The sequence below is a fragment of the Bos grunniens genome, chromosome 19 (assembly GCF_055505025.1).
Source record: "Bos grunniens cultivar Pamir isolate PY7600 chromosome 19, Bosgru_T2T1.0, whole genome shotgun sequence".
Taxonomy (NCBI): domain Eukaryota; kingdom Metazoa; phylum Chordata; class Mammalia; order Artiodactyla; family Bovidae; genus Bos; species Bos grunniens.
In genome coordinates this window covers 12,282,592-12,301,416 of record NC_141183.1, presented here as the reverse complement: position 1 = coordinate 12,301,416, position 18,825 = coordinate 12,282,592, and the positions used below count along the sequence as shown (strand labels likewise).

The following is an 18,825-nucleotide window of genomic DNA, read 5'->3' as shown; positions in this document are numbered from 1 at the left end:
AAATGCAGTAGAGGACATACCGCTCTCCTTCTGTCCTAGATACCATAGGTGATTTTCTAAGAGCCCAGGGATAACAATCCTGACTTTAGGTCGAAGAAGGCTGGGCTTCCTTTTGCCCAGCATCTCTGTGATCCTGGGCGGGCTTTTGACCTGAGCTCTGAGCCCATTAAACTACTGCATTGCTTCATAGAAGAGCTAACAAGGGGAGTCACCCAAGAGGTCTGCACACTTAGTTTACGAAATGTACTGAACCCTGGATGTGAGATGCCGTGAGTCTATGTTGTCATGAACATTTTCTTCTAGGCTACAATTCTGACAGTGCACTCAGACTAGAGCCCAGGCCCCACACGCCTCTCCCAGGAGTCAGGGCAGCTGGGTGGAGAGGGCACAGGTCCTTGGTGCTCAATCTCAGGGAGAAAGACAACCAATCTCAAGGCCGAGTAGCGTGCACCAGTTGAGACTCCTGTGGAGCTAGGCCTGGGGCGAGGGGCAGCTGGCCTGTGAGGAGGCACCCACACACCCACCCAGAACTGAAACAGCTGCCCAGCACTTTCCCTCTGAGCAGACACCCTGATACTTGTTGAAAGACATTTTTATTATCGCTGTTCCATTCCATCTACTCAGGGCACTGGATAAGATGGCAGCTCAGAAGCAGAGAAGCTGGAGACAGGCCCCACCCTTCCTGTGAGGGCCAGGAGCATCCCTGCTGACAGCCTGGGGGGCCATGCTGGAGAACTCTGGGGAGCACTCACACTAGTCACAGACCATGGCCTCAAGGTCTCCCGGGTGGGGATGGGAGGGCATGAGCTGTGCGGGGCAGAGACCCCACTCTGGCCAGCCCTCACAGAACCCGACATAACTAGGCTGGGGGCTTCCTCTCAGGGAAGGTCCTTCCCTTCCACCCTCCTCCCCGAGGCCCAGCCCTGGGGAAAGGAGTCAGACATGAACTTAAGGAGCCAGAGACAAGGATGGGGCCTAGGCGAACCAGGAGCTGGCAGGCAAGGACAAAGATGGAGGAGGGCCGGAGTGAAGGGCCACCCTGCCCACGCAGAAGGTAGAGCGCGAGGCAGGAGGACCACGCTAGTTAGAGATGGAGGCGGCAGTTTTGGAGAACCGTAGTGTTACTCTAGATGGGGAGCTCCCAGCCGGGGTCAGTCAAACGAGATGAGCTGGGCTTCACTGCCCTGTGCTGGCGGGCCCTGTGCTGGGGGCTGCTGGGCCACTGGGGGCTGCTGCTGAGGAGGGCCGCTGGAGGGCGCCATCTGTGGGAGGACACACAGGCCAGTGGTCTGACTTCCCTCTTCAGGCCCCAGCCTCCCCATCCTCTACCAGCTCCTCTCCAGAACACTCCACAAACCAGCCTGGCCCAGTATTTAGGCCCCTCAAGCCCATGCTCCTGACTCCTTCCCTTCCTTCAGTCATCACAGATTCCCTGTCCGCTTCCTGTCCCCAGCAGAGCCCACTCCCCAGGCATTCCGGATTCATGTCTCTGGAGCTGAGTAGATGGGACCTCGGGCTTTTAAGTAAACATATGGTTTTGACACCCAACAGCTATTGCTATGTGCCTGTCCTGGTCCTGCCTGAAGAGCAGCAATCCTGGCCCACGCCAGCCGCACTTCCCAGGGCAGCCCCACTGCAGATGGGGTCCACAGTGAAGCCTGTCCCCTGTCATGACCCACGGTGGTCCCAGGAGAGGCTCACCTGCTGGTACACGGGCTGCTGCCCTGAGATATAGGGTTGCTGTGGGGGCGGCAGAGGCGCGTCTTGGCCGGGGAGGGTCGGCATGAGATTCTGTGGACAATGAAACAGCCCCATGCTAAGAAAGCAGCTCTGTAACCAGGTCAATGCCAACCAGCAGAGAGGCAGTGGAGGGGACATGGGGCAGTGAGCAGAGCATGGAGCCTGCCCAGCATGCTCCCACCCCAAAAGGCCCTGCTCCTCCCATCTGAGGCCCCCCGACAGCCTCTCACCTGCATGCTATAAGGCTGGTAGCCCATGGACACTGACTGGCTCCCCATGTAGCCCATCGTACCAGACTGCGGGGGCTGGGAGATGGCTGGGAGGCTCTGTGGGGCCTGGGAGGCCACGGTCTGTGGAGGAGAGAGGGCGATGGGAGACAGTTGGGCCTAGGGCCCTTGTAGGGAAGGGGTGGCCTCCCCACCTACCTGATAGCCCTGCGTGGGAGTAGGCTGGTATGATGAGTAGGCTGGGCTGGTGGTGGGCCCTGCGGGGCCCTGTGCGGCTGCCTGTGCACCAGCCGCCCCTGCTGGATACATGTAAGCGCTCACCATGCTGGGGTCTGCAGACAGAGGAGAGAGCTCAGAACTCTGAGGATGGGGCAAGGGACAGGGGCTTGAGTTTCCCTTTTCCTTGTGACTTACAGAAATAAGTTTGTGTTTCACATTCTCACAAAAGAATAGTAAGTGAAATCAACAAAAACAGGAAAGGACCCACAGAATGTCACACTCTCAGAAGACCAGTCACAGCCCAAATGGTCTGCAAGACGACAGGCCAGCGGTCTTTGGGAAGTCAGTGTCAGAGAAGCCCACAGAACGTTCTAAGAGGGAGGACAGCTAAACAGGGGCCGGGTTTCCTGTTGGCACAGGTGAGGCCCTGGGGCCGTGTGAGCGCAAGCCAGCCGCAGATGCAGTCACACCAGGGCCTCTGGGCTCCTTGTCTGGCACCTGTGCCCAGGCCCTGCAGAGCATCCTGATCTAGCAAACGTAGAGGCCTCTAGTAGTGAAGGGTGTCACACCCGCCACTCCCCCTAAATTGGGTCAGAAGAGAGTGAGTGTGGGGAGAGAGTGTGAATCTGAAAAACACTGTGTACTGCTCTGCTGACTGTTCTGTAAGTTTGCGATCACACCAACACAACAAAAGAAGGAAAGGGTAGCGGTCTGGGGTTCGTCTTGGCTGTTGGCCCCTCACCCTCCTGCCCCACCCCACTCTGTTACCTGCTGCGGCTGCTGGCATGCTGGGGTAGGGGCCGCTGGCAGCCGGGGCCGGCTGACTCATGTACATGGTGTGCATGGGCGAGCCCTCCACCGAGCCGGCCGGGCTGAAGGTGCCCGCGAAGCTCGCCGGGCCGGAAGGCTGGTACAGCACGCCCCCTGCTGCAGGCATGGCCTGGAGCTGGAGAGAGAGACCACTTTCAGGGCCCTTGTCCGTCACCAGGGTGCCCCGAGGGACCGGGGTGTGTGGTTGGCACGTGCCTGGGCGTAGGGCAGGGAGAAAGCGGGCATCTGGGCCCGCATCTGGATGGTCTGCTTCTGCTGCTCCAGGCGCATCTGCCGCTCCTTCTCCTGCTCCTGCAGGCGCTGGATGGCCAGCTGCCGCTGCACCTCTAAGTACTCCTGTGGACCACGAGGCAGGCGTCAGGGCCGGCTCTGGCCCCACACCCTACGGCTGGGCAGGCCGCCACCGCCGCACCTGCTTCTTCTGCCGCATGATCTCCAGCTTCTGGGCCAGCTGGATCTGGCGCTGGCGCTCAGCCTCCTCAGCTGCGCGGCGAAGCTTCTCCCGGTGCTCCTCCCGCAGGGCGCTAAGTGCTCCCCGGGCGTCACGGATCTGTGCCAGCTTGTCCTGCAGTCCCTCGTAGTATACTGTGGGGAGGGGGCAAGCTGGGGGCCTTGGTATTGGCTGGAACACAAGCTGCCCAGCAGTGGGCACTGCTGCCCAGCCTGGCTTGGGAAATGGCAGGGCCCAGCTGAGCACCTGTCTACAGGGTGCAGCTGGCATAGGGGCTCCAGAGCAGGTGGACGCACATGCACATGTGTGGGCACACATACGTACACATACACACTCCCGCCAGCTCACTGTGCTCAGTGGGACATCTGCCACTGGGACTCCCTCATGCAGAGCCCAAGGTCCCTCGCGGCAGCCCTGCCCACACCACCCCAGGCGCGATAATGCCTGGCCCAGAAGGTACCCACTGCCCCTAGCGGGTGTGGCAGGCCCGATGGGAGCCCCTGAGGCCTGGAGGGACACCTGGGAGGGTGCACGTACGCCTGCGCTCATCCAGCTGGTTGAGCAGCTCCAGCAGCTGGGGGTGCATGGTGTTGATGGACTGGAAGAGGGACAGCACGGCCGAGTCGTTGGTGATGCTGCGGCCCCGCACGTGGTTGCTCTTCATGCGGTTGACGAAGGTGGTGACGGCATTCTGGAGGGCCTTCAGGAACTGTGCGTGGCTCTCCTCCGACTCCCCATTCTGGTACTGCTGCCGGGGCACAGGAGTCTGCCTGAGCACCTCCCACACCCCCAGCCCGAGTGGGGACAGGATCCCTCTGTCCGGCTGAGCCAGGTGCTGAGCTCTGAGCTTGCTGCAGGACTGACTGGGTCCTCCTGGGGGGTCTGCGAGAGGCACCCCCAGCACCCGGTTCACAAGGGAGGAAACGGAGGCCCAGGGAGGCTCGGCTTTTGCCCACAGGCACAGCGTGGCCGAGACGAAGCTGTCCTGGCCCTGGCCTCTTACTCCACTGGGCACCAAAGTGCAGAGCCCCAGAATATTCCAGCCTGTTCGGGGTAGACAGCAAGGCGCTGAGCAGAGCCTGCAGCCAACCCAGAGGCGTTCACTGGAGAGCTGTAAGTGGCAAGAGCCCACCTCTGGGGGGCCGCTGTGAGCCTGGCGCTCTGCACTCCGGGAGGCCAAGTCTGCCCCCAGCCCGAGAAGGGAGTCATGGCTTACCTCACTAAAGGCAGCTCCGGCTGCAGTTACGGCCTGAGGGTCTGTCTCTGGGAGGGAAGTCTGGAAGAGACCAGACAGTGAGACTCCATTTCTGCCTATCCTGGTGTCCCTCTCCCAAGGGACCACAGTCTGAAGCCTGAGAGTGGCCCCTTACCTCCACGTTGGCAGGGATTGCGTGTCCCTCCCCAGGCTGGGCCGTGGGCTCTGTCAGAGGCACCGGCGCGGACGGCGTGGGGCTCTTCCGAGCCTCCTCCTGCTTCTTCTCCCAGTAGTTCCGGTTCAGGTACCGCGCAAGCTGCACAGGCAAGAGGGGGTCACTCCCAAGGGCCAGGAAGCAGCGAGGGGAAAGCACCACACTTGGGGTATCCTCACCTCAGGATCGATGTCCTCAGCCAGAGGCGCCGACGAGTTCTGGGGAGACATGGTGGATGTGAGAGGCCACAGGCCAGAGGAGTGGCCTGGATGATATAGCCATGAGAGTGGACCCTGCAGACTGGCCGAAGCCTGTCCAAGCGCCAAGGGGCTCCGTAACTGTAGATGGGATGCAGGGTGCTGCCCCACCAGCCCTCCCACTGACCACAGGGTTGGGTGGGCAACTGGCAGGGCTTCTCTCAGCTCTACCCACAGTGCCCTGCAGGGTTTGCAAATGACTTTCTAAACCTCTGCCCCACCTGCCACCTTCCTCCTTTTTACAGAAAGAATTCGGTCCACCTCCAGCAAACAGACCTGTGACGGCCTCACTGGAGGCTAGAAAAACAGAGCACTTTGACCCAAGGTGTCCCCAGCTCCTCCTGCTTGGGGGGTATGGAAGACACTGGGGTCTCGACAGTGAGGCCTCCAGCCCTTGCAGTGTCCTCTGCTCCACTGGGGTCCTGACCAGGGAGCCGAGACCTGTGGGTACCAGGCTGCCTCTGCCCCTGCCCAGGAGACTCAAGCATCCCTGCTGAGGCACAATCGCTTGCTCCCCCCCCCCCATCCCATAGGAAGGGGGTCCAAGCCGCTGGGGCTGAGCTGAAGGGCAGGCTCACCACAGGCGAAGAATACAGGCTGCTGGCGGGGGGTGCTGAGGAGGCCACGGGCGTGGGTTCCGCCTTGGGGTACGCGGTATAGGCCGACTTCTGCCTCTGCAGGATGACCAGGAGGAGGTGTCTGAGGTGCACGCCACACTTTCCCGGGCACCCCCAGACTCAGCAAGGCTGCCCCCGCTCACCATCCGTTCCTTCTCCTCGGCCTCCGACTGAGACAGGGCCAGGGCCAGCTGCAGCTCCTCCTCTTCCTGCAGGGCTGTCTCATCCCTTTTAGGGGGCAGCTGAGGATGACAGGGCAGAGTTAGCGGGGCCAAGGGTCAAGGCGCCCCCAGAGGCCTGGGCAGTACCTGCGACTGCTGAGACAGCGGGCTGGTCAGGTACTCCGGGGGCAGCTCTGTCGTCGAGGCCGCTTTTCCCTCCGCTTTCCTGGAGGAGACAGGATGCCGTGTGTCACCAGGCGCTGTATCCCACCCCCATGTGTTCTTGCAAACAGCCTGGGGCTCCCCTCTGACACCCTCAGGGAAGGAAGACAGAAGTTCCGCAGACCACACTCCAGAGAAAAGCTGGACCCATGAACCAGTTGTCACCTCTGGGCTGCAGGGCCCTGGGCAAGTCACTGGCCTAAAAGACAGCCCCTTTCCTGGAAATGGGGCTCCAACACCCGCCACGCTGCGGCTTTCCAAAGAAAACACCTCCCAATGGAGCAGCCTACAGATACCACTTCCCCAATAGATCAGATCCCATCCCTGATGCTGGGAAGATGGACAACACGGGCTCCTGGGCCAGCCACACTGAGCCTGACTGTCACCACAAGGAAACCCTGGACCCAAACCCAGAGATGTGCCTCAAACAGCCTAGGCCCCTCAGCGATGTCCTTGTCACAAAAGAAAAAGAGGCTCAAACTCACCAGGTTAGAGAGCTGAGGAGGCGGCTGGGTCCTAACAGGACCGAACCACCATGGGACGTTACTGGGACTTGGGAACCCTGAACAGGGACTAACTGCACTGATGCCAAATGCCCCACTCGACTGCTACCAGCAGTCTCGTGGGAAAAGCTCCCCTTGGGAAGCACACATGGGAGTTGAGGGGAGAGGGACAGGGTGCCTGCGGCTCACTCTTGACTGGTTCAGGATACAAGGTGTGTGTGGGCACACAAGCCTGGGAGGGTGGGGGTGGTGTGTGTGTGTGAGAGAGAGAGAGAGATGGAGTCAATGGGGCTGCAGAAAGGCAATTTACTGTCGTGGGGTGAGGGTCTCCAGGCAACTCCTGTGTCTCTTCTCCCAACACTTTATAAACAAACCCAAGCAACTGGCCAGCAGGACTCAGAGCTAGGGGCCCTGCCGGGCACCGCCCTAGCTCCAGTGTCCCAAGGGACTCACTTGTTGAGCTGCTCAAAGCAGGGCTCACACACCCGCACCTCCTTCTCAATGCCGAACTTGGGGATGGTGGAGTACTTGGAAGAGCACTTGCCGCAGAAGATCTGGCCACACGCCCGGCAGTGGTGCTGTGACACGGGGTGGTCAGGGAGGCCTGGTCAGCCACTCTTCACTCCCACCTTCTGCCCAGCACCACCCGCTGCAGGAAGTGCCAGGCTGGGCCTCCCAGGCTGGGGTGGGCAGAAGGTGAGCTTGGGAGGCCACAAAGGACCTGGGGAACAGGGCACACTCGCGAGCTCCCAGTTATAGGCTCCACTTTGAGGAAAAGTAGTCACGCTGACAAAAAAAGTTCACACAAGAACACATAAGCTGTCCTAATGAGTGAGTTTTGCTGTACAGTGAGTCTGAGGAGTCTGCTCAGATGTCCCAGGCCCCAGCTTCAGTGAGCAGAGGGAAGATCCAAGCCAGGCAAGCCAAGTCAGCTGAGGAGACTCAGCGAGGGGGCTACTGGCCGAGGCAATGCAGACCCAAACCCCTGGGCATGGGGTGCTTGCGTTCCCCAGGAGTGCAGCCTTGCCTGAACTTTGCCTGAGGGCACTGACCATTGGATACAGATCCCAGGTGACCTCACTCCCCACGCCGCCAGGTCCCAGTCCAGAGTGAAAGGGCCTGCTGTGCGCGCAGTGGCCTTGTGCTAACAGCGGGAGGCTTGGGGTCTGTCCTGGCCAGGTGGGGAGCTGGGGCCCTCCCTGAGGCAGGCGCACTCACCTTGCGGGTCATGACCCCAAACTGCACCCGGCACCGGTGGCACTCCTCAGCATCCACCCAGTCAGGGGCCTGGGGATGGGCAGAGTCAGGTCACACGCCCTGGCCCTCCCTGGCCACCCCGCTTTCCACAAGGGGTGCAGGGGCTGCAGGGGGCTGCGGCCAACCCACCGCAGACGTGACTTGAGGAAGACCTCCCTCCAAAATGGTCCTCTTTTCTTTCTAAAGACCTGACTGCAAGACTTCCCACAGCTTCAGGGACATGGAAGTATTTAACTGGGAACCACAGCCCTAAGGCACCTTCAACCAGGTTCCTTTCTCAACCTGCAGACAAAGCTGCATATTCTACTCAAAGGGCATTCTCACGTTGAGATCAATTAGCAGCTCACCTGCTCCCAACAAGCCCAGATCCCAGGGTCTCCCTTCTGCCTCCTGCAAGCAGCCTAACTCCTGGACCCAGCACCCTGTGAACTCACTCTCTCCGCAGCAAACATGGCATCGCTCTCCTTGAACTCTGGGAAGACGTGTCCTGGAAAAAGGAGGCCCCTGTTACCACTGAATGCTGCCCTGGTGTGTGAGGCCCCCAGCCTCACCTGTCCTTACCCATCAGCCCTGAGGCCTCCAGCGATCACATCCCAGTCCTTGGCGTCTGCTCCTCCCCGAGCAGACAGAAGAGGCCCAGAGCCTGAGGCAGCAGGCACAGTGACCTCACACTGCACAAGGGCGTCTAGGGGCGCAGCTCAGCCAGCCTGCCCCACAGCTGGGGTGGCTCCGCACGGCCGCTGAGTCCTAGGGACCACACACAGAGCCAAGCCTTGCTCCCACCACATCAAGGCCTCGCGGGTCTTTCCTGGGCCTCCCATCTGGCTCCTGGCCTGCATTCCAGCCAACCACAATTCTCAGAGCTTTTAAACCAGAGGTTTTTTTTTTTGAGCCATGGACCCATGAAATCCCATAAGTCTTTGTTTTTGGTTGGGTTTTTTTTTTTTGGCCATGCTGTGTGACTTGTGGGATTTAGTTCCCCATCCAGAGATCAAATCTGGGTCCCTGACAGTGAAAATCCAGAATCTTAACCAGTGGACTGCCTGGAAATTCCCTCCATAAACTCTGGATGTTCTCTCTCATGTCTGAAGTTCAGGAATTGAGAGTCCGAGACCAGCTTATCGACCTGGATGGGTCCTTCATCACACAGTGTCAGCAGTCCTGCTCACCCTGCAACCAACAGGCAGTGCCCTTGCTCCCACTCCGTGGCTCATCTTGGGGTCAGAAGACCTGGCCCAGCTGTGCGGCAGAGGTGGGAGAGGACCCAGCCTGCCCTCTCATCCACACCTGGTGGGAGCACCAGGAAATCTTCCAAACACGGCCTGAATCCACCGCTCTCCTTGCCAGAACCCCAACATCTCTCCACAGGTACAACAACAGGGAGGAACATGCACTGGGCCTGAAGAAGCCTGCCTCAGCTGCCACAGCCCCGCGTAAGACTCTCCAAGTCCACTGTGCTCAGAGCACAGTGCCACCCCCAGCACAGCCTCCCTTGGGCGCACCTGGTGCAGGGCAGCCCCTCAACTCCTGATGGTGCGTCCCAAGCCCAGGACCGGACCCTCTCGCCCCCACCCCCGACTCACCTTCCACCTTCATGATCTGGTACGTGTCCTGGACCACCTTGTACTTGGGCTCGTTCCGGAAGGCGTGTGCCCAGGCCTGAATCAGATACAGGATCTTGTTCCGGACGTTTACTTCCACCTGCCTCTGTAGGCAAGGGAAGAAGGAAGATGAGGAGATGGAGGTGCCAAAGAGATATCTCAGAACAAGGAAGCAACTGGCAGACCCCAGCTGGAGACGGGGCCATGTAGGGAGCCACTCCCCAGATCCAGGCCTCCTCCAGGAACCCCATCCCCAAAGACAAATCCATTCCCCCTGTCTGTCGACTAAGGGCCTGCACTGGTCTCTAAACGCCTGGGAGAACCTGGGGAATCCCTCAAGTGAAGGTTCTCCCACCCCTACTGTCTCATCACCACCTGTCTCTGCCCACCTTACCCCTGTGCCCTACAGGACCCTGACTACCTAGGGAGCCCCTCAGCCTGTGACCCACTGTGGGGCTGGCTAAGGCCAGCCAGCAACAGGCAGAGCCAACCGAGCCTGGGCTGAGGGTGCAGACGCACGGTCAGCCAGCTGCCTCCTTCCAGTCACAGGCAGCCCAGACAGGTGGGATGAATGGCTCCAGAAAGTTCCCTACATACAAGGCCACCACCTCCAGCAGATTAAAGCACAACCAATCCCACTTCTAAAGCTCTCTCGATGACATACACACACAATGCTCAGGACAGTGGGTCAAGAAAGTTGCTTCGAGGAGACACCCACCACAGCTCACATGCCAGAGTTCCTGCTCTTTTTTATAACCTGGGTCCAGTCAGTGGACCCCTCTCCAGGTAGCCCCGGCCCTCCAAGGACTCAGACCCCGTGCCGTGTGAACAGGACACGATCATGCCCATACGAGGAGGACAGGTTCTAATTCTTCCTCTGTCATCCAGGACAGAGGAGGGGCTGGCCAGGCCTCCAGTCAGGGCTTTGAAAAAGTCCTGCTGTCAGCTCAGCCTCAGATGGGCTCCAGGCTGCGAGGCCCACAGGCACCCAACAGGCCCAGGTCAGTGGTGGTGGAGTTGGTGCCAGAGCTGTGCTCCTAGGTTGCCACCTAAGGCGGCCTCAGCTCTACGGGACGCCCTTCACCTCCAAGAATGGCTGCACCACCCCACTCTACATCATACAACCTCCTGGTGTCACTGCCCACATCACAATCCCTACAGGTGGGCAGCAAACCTGCCCTGCCCGGATGACCCCTTGAGGCCCTGGAGGACTTTTTCCTTCTCTGCCTTGGCGGGTGGGGTGGGGGGCGGGTTCTGGCATCCCTTCTCTGTTGCGTTCCCCAGCTCTGCCTCCACAAACACATCAAACTCACGTGCCTCCCTGCTCTATGCAAGTCTTTTGGGGACCCCAGGTCTCCACTCACATGCTCTGCCATGGCCACACGCACACTGTTCCTCCCCACCTTCTCTGCTACTCAGTGAGCATCCCCTACCCTTCAGACTCAGCTCCTGCCCCCCAGGAAGTTTTCCTCACCTTGCAGGAGTGGGGTCTTCTCCGCACTCCCAGATGCAGCCCTGCCTAACTTCTGGGAAGGCCTGATCTCTCCAGGCAGGGATCACAAACACTTGCCCTCCAGCCCTCGGCACTGTTTCTGACACAGGTGCCAGCAAAGCCCCAAGAAGCCCCTGGGGTGGTGCTCCCCCCACACAGGCCTCTCTGCTCCCTGAAGAGCACCCACCTTCAGCAGATCCTTCAGCTCCTCCATGGTCTGCTTGTTTGCCACCTCATCATGGACTGTCTGGCCGCAATTCTTCACCACAGACTCCATGACCTGCAGATCCCAGCGAGGGGAAGACTTAAGCTGCAGGTCAGGGCAGGAACTCCCCGTCCTGGACAGGTCCACCTTCCCCACAAGGTGGGCCTCAATACGGCCCTCAGACCACCCAGCGGGATAGGAAAGCCCACGGAGCAGTCTCCAAGGCAAGCAGCAGCCAGGGCTACACCTGCTCCTTTTAACTCCAGGTTTTACCACCAAGGACAGACACTGGAGTCAACCTCAGGGGCTACACGTGTCAGCCTCAGGTGGAAGAGCAGAAGCACTGCTCCCAGCCCAGCCCAGCCCTCTGTCCCTGGTGCCTCCACTGCTGGCAGCGCGCCCATCGCTGCCACCCCGACCAGGGCTGACTGGAGTACAGGGGCTGATTACCTCTAGGGCGTACAAGGCCACGTGGGGATTCTTATCGTTAACTTTCTTCTTGATGGAACTCACTGCATATTTTGCCCTGACAGAAAAAAAGGCATTGGTAAAAGCAAACAGAAAAAAAAAAGAAGAAGAAAACAGCTTCTAAGACTGAGGAAAAGCCCATTGGCCATCTGGTCCTTGAGACCCCCTAGGCAAACGTCCAGGTAACCATGCACTCCCAAACAGTACAGAAAAAGTCCTTTAACTGTCCTGAGATCTCAAGAGCCATAGCACACAGACCGCACAGTACTCCATCGGGGCCTAACATGCTCAGCTTTCATCAGGGCAGGATCTTGGAAGATGAGTGGGCACAAAGCAACCCCAGTCCACAGTGCGGCCAACCCCCTGCTCCCGAGGGTGCACTTACTGCGTGTCCCCCTGGCGGATCAGGTCACAGATCTGGAGGATGGACTCCCAGTCAGTCTCCAGAAGAAGCTGGCTGGTCGCTTTGTCTAAGGCAGAAACGCACCATTACAGGGGCTCATCCTGCTGGGTGATCCCCTAGCTGGATCCCCAGCTCAGCAACAGGCAGGAGGAACTACCTCCTTCCCATTTTATTTTAGACATCTGGACCAAACGGAAAACTGCGTGACCATCCTCCTGACACCTGACAATAACGGTGGAAAGCACTGTCCTTCCTGAAAGACAATGTGGGCTTTTTACACACAAGTGCTGTTCCAAACACTTTACGCGAACTCACTCAACTCTCAAACAAACCTTAAGAATTAGGGGATATTTCCACCTTCTCTGTGGACAAAGAAACTAGGTGAGAAGTGAAGAGAGGTAAAGTCACTGGGCCTGAAATCACACAGCTTGCTGGGGTGGAGCGAGAATTCAACACTAAGCTCTGCTGTCTCATCCCTCATAGTCCCTTGTTTTCAGAAGTTTAGCCTGTTTGTTTAGCTCTCAGCTGTGGCACTGCTGGAGAGACATACAGCAGAAACCCTGGTCCTCTGCCTCAAGTGTTCTGTGGAATGCAGACGGGGCTGATCTGCCAAGAAGGATTCTCCAACGACAGAGACCCCGGTTCTCTGCCTCAAGTGTTTTGTGGAGTGCAGACAGGGTTGACCTGCCAAGGAGGATTCTCCAACGACCACCTCTAGTCTACATCACTGTGGCCTCAGACACACAGATGAGTGGCTCAGGGGCTGCTCTCCCAGTTCAGTCAGGACCATGGTCCCTGGAGTCGTGCAGAAGATCAAAAAGGATCTGACAGTGACTCCTGGATTGATCACTGAAGGGCTGAACCATCTCATGAGCTGAGTTTCTCAGCCCAGATAATTCAATGAACCTCATCTGAGGTCCCTCCGAAATCGCATGTGAGGAAAAAGGAGGCCAGGTTCAGGCTGACCATTCGACTACCCAGAGCGCCTGTCCAAAACACAGAACAGTTTCCTGAAGGAGAGTGAGCTTGTCCATAAACATTGATTTTCCTTCCTAAAACCTGTGACTTCCAGGAGGTTCAGAAAGATCAACTATCCACCCCAACAGAGGAGACGCCTTCTTAGCCCCGGCGCTTCTTCCCGGAGCCCAGTGGGGACATACGGCGCGGGTCTGGATCCCCGGGGAAGCAGCGCTCCGAAGAGCTGGCAGGTCCCAGGGAAGACACTGCTGGCTCCACCCTTGGGGCCCACGTATGTGTCAGAATCCCCAAATTCCAGGCAACCTAGGTTTTTGGCGGGGAGAGAGGGTCTACTGAGACTTTACTATTTCACTGAATCATCCATTCTCCTGACTCAGGACGTGAGGCCCGCTTGGCCAGACGCTGGTAGTTAACTTCCCCAAGCTCCTAGCCGGTCTCCTGCGCGGACCTTCACCCAATCGGTCGGCGCCAGGCCCTGCGCCCAGGACAGCCGGGCCTTACGTCGTCTGCGCGCCCGCCCCGGGCCCGAGTCGCGCGGCGGTCGCCCGGGAGCACTGGGGGCGGGGGTCTTTCCCACCGGGGAGCGGGGGCAGTGTTACCTAGGAGACGCTCGAAGGTGCCACTGCCACGCCCCATGGCGACCCGGGACCCCAACCAGACGCCGCGGCGATCCCCACTGCTGGCCGGCGCGCCCCCGACTTCCGCTTCCGCCTGCCTCTCAGACGCGCGCACGCGCACGTCGCCGGCCAGCCCGCGAGCCGTGGGGAGGCGGGTCTTTCCGCTCGCCCCAGACGCTGGGCGCCGATTAGACCGCGCCTACTGAGACGGCTAGAGTCGGGAGCCAATGAGCTGCCCGGCGGCGGAGTCTATCTGATGAGAGCGGAGCTGAGGGTGGGCCTTGCGTGGCTCTCGGAGCTAAGGCTGTCGAGTGGAGCGGGAAGCGGGATGTGTCTCCTCCTGGGGGCCACGGGCGTGGGGAAGTCGCTGTTGGTGAAACGCCTGCAGACTATCCTTCCGTGCCGGGCGGGGGGTGGAGGGGGTCCGGAGGGGCGTGGGGATCCGAGGGGCGCTGGTGGCGAGCGGGGCGGGGTGCGTCGGGGGCGCTCGGGCTGGGGGCGGGGTCCGGCCGGAGCCCTCCTTGGCCCCACTCAGAGTCCTTGACTTCCTGGCACAGTTGAGTTCCCGGGATGGGAAGGGCGACCTGGGCGATCCGCCCCCGACGCGGCCCACGGTAGGCGTCCTGCAGGTTTAGGAGAAGTGGGTCCCCTTGAGATTAGCAGAGCTTTGGGTTCCTTTAATTGGAAGCAGGGGTCTGACTGGTGGGTGTGTTCAAGACACCTTTCCGGAGGTGGTGGGTGTCACCGCGGGGAGCCTGGCTCCGCCGGGACAGAGTCGCAGGGCATCCGGAGCCGCCTGCCCCTCACCACTGGTCAGATTGAGTTTGCTGCTCCCCGCACAGGGCAAATCCCTTTGGTGGGTGTCACAGCCAGCCCTGTGGGTCCTGCACCCCGGGGAGCATCTTTAGACCTCCTCCCTTGTGGGTTCTGCCTTAGAGCCTAAACACTTGAGAAGACCTATGTTAGTGGTTAGGTCGCAGTGTAAAGGGCTGGGCACATTGCTCTCCAGGACTTGCCAGTGGGAAAGCGCTTGTGGTGGTCTCTACATCCCGGTTTTTTCCACAGGTGGGTACCAATTTAACGGACATTGTGGCTCAAAAAAAGATCACCATCCGGGAGCTGGGGGGCTGCATGGGCCCCATCTGGTCCAGTTACTATGGAAACTGTCATTCTCTCCTGGTAGGTCCTAGTCTTTTGCCCTTCCTTTGGGGAAGAAAGTCCCCATTTCAGTGTTGTCTAGTCCCCAGTTTCACTTTCTGTGTGAGATAGAATTTGGGTTCCCAGGCAGCTATGCTAGTCAAGGAAACATGGCCCAGGCCAGAATTGCTTCCCTCTGGGACTCCAGCTGCTCCCTAATGCTGCTGCTCCCAGGCAAAGGTGAAAGCTCACCGAAGGGTTGCTGAAGACAGTATTTCTTCTCTGCAGATAACTGTGTCATCCACTCACTGTCTTATTGTTCTGGGTGTGTTTGTGTGTTTTATGTTTTAATTATGTATGCCCTGGTTCATCCCATCCTGGCAAGATCTATGCCCCAAATTCTGGGACACCTCCTTTTAAAAGTAATGGCTACACGAGTAGAGCGACTTCCGTGTAGGTGGAAACAAATAACACTGGTGATTCTTGCATAGCTCGCTCCCCTCTGCTTTTCCTGAAGCCTTCCTTGCTCTTCCTGAGCCAGGCTTGTGATGTGAATAGAGATTTGGCAAGGATGGTATTTCATCCCAGGGGGGCCCTAATCTCCATTCACTTCTTTCCAGTTCATGGTGGATGCCTCTAACCCCACCCAGCTCTCGGCATCCTGTGTGCAGCTCCTGGGTCTCCTGTCGGCAGAAGAACTCGCAAAAGCATCAGTTCTGATTCTCTTCAATAAAATGTACGTGTCTGTGAGGTGAGCGGGAGTGCAGGTGTGCCCCCGGGCGGAGCTCCTGTAGAGGGTAACCAGGAAGGTGGCCCACTGGGGGGTGGGAGGGCCCAGTGATGGCTAGGGTGGGCTTCTGGCAGCCCACTCTGATGTGTGCTGCTTTCACTCCAGCGACCTGCCCTGTTACATGACCATAGAAGAGATGAAGTCGTTAATCAGGCTCCCGGACCTCATGGCTTGCGCCAAGCAGAATATCACCACCTTAGAAATCAGTGCCTGGAAAGGCACTGGCTTGTCAGACGTGCTGCGCTGGCTCCAGGACACCCACAGAACCAATGGTTGACTGCAGGGTGGAGAAGCATGGCCGGCCTGCTCTGTGGCAACAAGGCAGAGGCGGTACTGCTTGGCCATCGGCCATCTGTTGCTTTTATAAAAGCAGGCTAAGCCCTGGAAGACGGGGTTCTGTGCTGAGTTGCAGTGATGGATAAACTGAGTCACCCAGGTTACAGAAACTCCTGATGTCTGCCCTCTGGCTCCAGGGTTGGGAGAGGAAGACAGGCCTGCCAGGTGGCTTGTGTCCCGTACCATCCTGGGATGGTTTTAGGGGAATTGTTCCCCTCTCCCCAGGAGATCTGCTCTCTCAACTGTGATAAAAGCTCAAACCTGTAAAGTTTCTGGTACCCTAACGGTGGGATACCCCACAGACAGCGTCAGGTACATGAGTCAGTGTGGTAGGGAAAACCAGGCTTTGGGTTAGAAACAGTTAACATTTACTACTCAGAGGTGCCTCAGTGGTCAGGGATCCCACAGGTAGGCCAGGGTAGAGAGAGGCTCTGATGGGGTATGGGAGGTGCTGGTGAGCTCATGGCCAGGCCCTCAGGCCACAGTTCCCCCATGGCCTGCTGTGTTCTCAGCTAAGAGAGCTTGCAGGAAACACCTACATCTATTGCTGGTGCATTTGTGTCCTAGGGCCCCTGTAATGAACCACCATAAATGGTGGCTTGTAGCAACATAAACTTAACAGTCATAGGACTGGAAGCCAGAAGTCTGAAATTGAGGTATCAGCAGGGGTGATCCTTTTGCAGACTCCAAGGGAGAATCCATTCCTTGCTGTGGTTGCTGCATGGTGTCCTTGGCTTGTGGCTTGCAGGACTTGAATCCCTGACTCTTGTCTTTTTTTGGTTTTTATTATTTATTTTTTTGGTTGTGCTGGGTCTTTGTTGCTGCTTGAGGGCTTTCTCTAGTTGCAGAGAGCTGGGGCTAAGAGTAGCGCATGGGCTTGTTGCAGTGGGTTCTCTTGTTGCGGGCTTCCCTCGTGGCTTAGACGGTAAAGAATCGCCTGTAATGCAGGAGACTCGGGTTCAATCCCTGAATTGGGAAGATCCCCTGGAGAAGGGAATGGCAACCCACTCCAGTATTCTTGCCTGGAGAATTCCATGGACAGAGGAGCCTGGGAGCTACAGTCCATCGGGTCCAAAGAGTTGGACACGACTGAGTGACTAGCCCAGGGTCTAGGGTACAGGCTTCTAGGGCGTAGTTGTTGCACTCAGGCTTGGTTGCTCCACGGCACGTGGCATCTTCCCAGACCAGAGATTGAATCCATGTTCCCCACATAGGCAGGCAGAGTCTTACCCACTGTACCACCAGGGACATTCTCTGCCTCTGTCTTCACATGATCTTTTCTTCTTATGAGGATGTGACAGTGATAAAGAATCAGACTGCCAATGCAGGAATTGCAAGAGACACAGGTTTGATCCCTGGGTCAGGACAATCCCCTGGAGTAGGAAATGGCAACCCACTCCAGTATTGTTGCCTGGAAAAGTCTATGGACAGAGGAGCCTGGCAGGCTACAGCCCATGGGGTCGCAAAGAGTCGACATAACTGAGCAGCTGAGCACAAACAAGGGCCCACCTTAATCCAGATTGAGTTCATCTCAAAACCCACAATCACATGTACAAAGATTGTTTTTCCAAATCAGGTCCTCTTTGTAGGTTCTGGGGGTTACAACTTGGGCATACCTTTGGGGCTGCTATTAAACCTGCTGCAGTCTGGTAAGAAATCCTCTGCTTCTGAGTGTGGTTGTGAGTTTCCTACAATACCTTCCTCTGTCTCAGCTGGTGGTCTAGCTCACTGGGCTCCAAGGGCCTTTGGAAGGCCTGCATGGCCCCCTTTAGCCTTGTGGGACCCAGGGCCCCAACACCCTGAGGTTTCCCTAGGGCCAGAACAGTTCACACTGGCCTGCCTGGGCCACCCCTGTGGTTGTGCTTTGGCCTCACCCACTCTGATCCCAGGGCCAGATGTCCAGGCCCAGAGGGGCCAGGCAGGGGGCTCAGTACACACTCCAGGAGAGTGGGCTGAGGGGTCTGGGCTTCAAGTTGACCTACATCCTCAGCCTGCTTCTGTTTCCCCAGTTGTTCTGAGAAACAGCTCTCAGATGGAGTAAACACGCTCTGTGAAGGGGCCCTGGGGTTGGGCAAGCCATCCTGAAGAATCTTAAAGACAGCCTTCCCGAAACCTGGAGAGAATAGCTGGTTTTTGGAGGGAGCCGCTGGCTGGCTGGGTCAGTCTAAGGCCGTAGGAGAGTGCTTTGCAGTGTTTGTAACACCTGAACATGGGCGCGGCAGAAGTTTGGAGCCCTGGTGGGGACCATTCTGTGACTGTGACCCAGGAAGGCACGCTGGCTGCCCAGAACCCATCTTCCCATCTGGGATGGAGCAAGGTTCTGAGCTGTTCTGCTGTCTGGAACCTGAGAATCTGGTGAGGGGCTGGTCGTTCTCCCTGGAGAATATGCCACCTGTGCACACTCCCCACTCGCCCAGATTGCAGGGTGAGCTTCTGAATGCTGCGGTCCCACTAGGCCCCAACACACCTCCCAAGGTTGGCCATCGGAGGAGCCCGTCCATTCTGTGTTCTCCCCACTCTGCTTTCCCAGAGTCACCTACAGAGCTCGTCGACGCAATGGACCCTGGACCCCCAGAGCCTGAGGATGCCACAGGGCTCCCTGAAGTCAGTACTGAGTTCTCAAAAGTGCTGATGCTGCCCTCAGGTGTCCTTATTCCTAGACTGGCTGGGAGGGTGGGTGGGCAAGTGGGCAAGAGTCCCCCAGGTGTCAGCCAAGGACCATAGCAAAGACTGCCTCCTCCTGGCCCCCACGCTAAGAGCAGGCCTGGAACACTAGTGCCATCCCCAAATATTTTTTGTATACATCATACTCGTATGAAATATAAGTATATAACAATATGTTTAAGATAATTCAGTTGCCCACCTGTTAAAAATGAGTAAAATAAAATATTTTTTAAATATCAG

General features: G+C 58.1%; 2 protein-coding genes across 27 annotated transcripts; one reads left to right on the top strand and one right to left on the bottom strand.

Annotated features, from left to right (window-relative positions):
* Window positions 1-574: 574 nt before the first annotated feature.
* Window positions 575-13,754, bottom strand: HGS (hepatocyte growth factor-regulated tyrosine kinase substrate). 4 transcript variants are annotated; one of them, XM_086356562.1, is made up of 22 exons: window positions 13,641-13,754; window positions 12,046-12,130; window positions 11,643-11,718; window positions 11,175-11,267; window positions 9,478-9,601; window positions 8,329-8,381; window positions 7,856-7,924; window positions 7,091-7,215; window positions 6,060-6,138; window positions 5,895-5,993; window positions 5,713-5,808; window positions 5,057-5,095; window positions 4,839-4,979; window positions 4,685-4,744; window positions 4,006-4,216; window positions 3,430-3,602; window positions 3,213-3,353; window positions 2,955-3,132; window positions 2,166-2,299; window positions 1,971-2,090; window positions 1,702-1,791; window positions 575-1,262 (listed from the first exon to the last, which is right to left on the bottom strand). In XM_086356562.1, exons 1-22 carry the CDS (start codon window positions 13,675-13,677, stop codon window positions 1,152-1,154), a joined length of 2,334 nt encoding a protein of 777 aa, XP_086212688.1. In that variant the 5' UTR covers window positions 13,678-13,754; the 3' UTR covers window positions 575-1,151. The 4 variants fall into 4 exon arrangements, with proteins under 4 accessions (XP_086212688.1, XP_086212690.1, XP_086212689.1 ...); XM_086356564.1 differs by having other exon boundaries at window positions 1,971-2,075; XM_086356563.1 differs by having other exon boundaries at window positions 4,006-4,213.
* Window positions 13,649-18,824, top strand: ARL16 (ARF like GTPase 16). Of its 23 annotated transcripts, none has more exons than XM_086356569.1 (5): window positions 13,900-14,047; window positions 14,214-14,272; window positions 14,724-14,837; window positions 15,416-15,531; window positions 15,691-18,824. In XM_086356569.1, exons 1-5 carry the CDS (start codon window positions 13,915-13,917, stop codon window positions 15,860-15,862), a joined length of 594 nt encoding a protein of 197 aa, XP_086212695.1. In that variant the 5' UTR covers window positions 13,900-13,914; the 3' UTR covers window positions 15,863-18,824. The 23 variants fall into 23 exon arrangements, with proteins under 23 accessions (XP_086212716.1, XP_086212703.1, XP_086212715.1 ...); XM_086356587.1 differs by having other exon boundaries at window positions 13,921-14,027; window positions 14,216-14,272; XM_086356591.1 differs by having other exon boundaries at window positions 13,932-14,027; window positions 14,216-14,272; window positions 15,416-15,546; window positions 18,452-18,824.
* Window position 18,825: the final 1 nt, after the last annotated feature.

Coding starts and splice junctions, on each gene's coding strand:
- HGS (XM_086356562.1), bottom strand. CDS start 13,677: ATGGGGCGTGGCAGTGGCACCTTCGAGCGTCTCCTAG. Junction 7,216..7,855: donor TTGGGGTCATGACCCGCAAG/GTGAGTGCGCCT, acceptor CCCGTGTCACAG/CACCACTGCCGGGCGTGTGG. Junction 6,139..7,090: donor TGCTTTGAGCAGCTCAACAA/GTGAGTCCCTTG, acceptor TGTCTCCTCCAG/GAAAGCGGAGGGAAAAGCGG.
- ARL16 (XM_086356569.1), top strand. CDS start 13,915: ATGAGAGCGGAGCTGAGGGTGGGCCTTGCGTGGCTCTCGGAGCTAAGG. Junction 14,273..14,723: donor CGCCCCCGACGCGGCCCACG/GTAGGCGTCCTG, acceptor TTTTTTCCACAG/GTGGGTACCAATTTAACGGA. Junction 15,532..15,690: donor CTGATTCTCTTCAATAAAAT/GTACGTGTCTGT, acceptor CTTTCACTCCAG/CGACCTGCCCTGTTACATGA.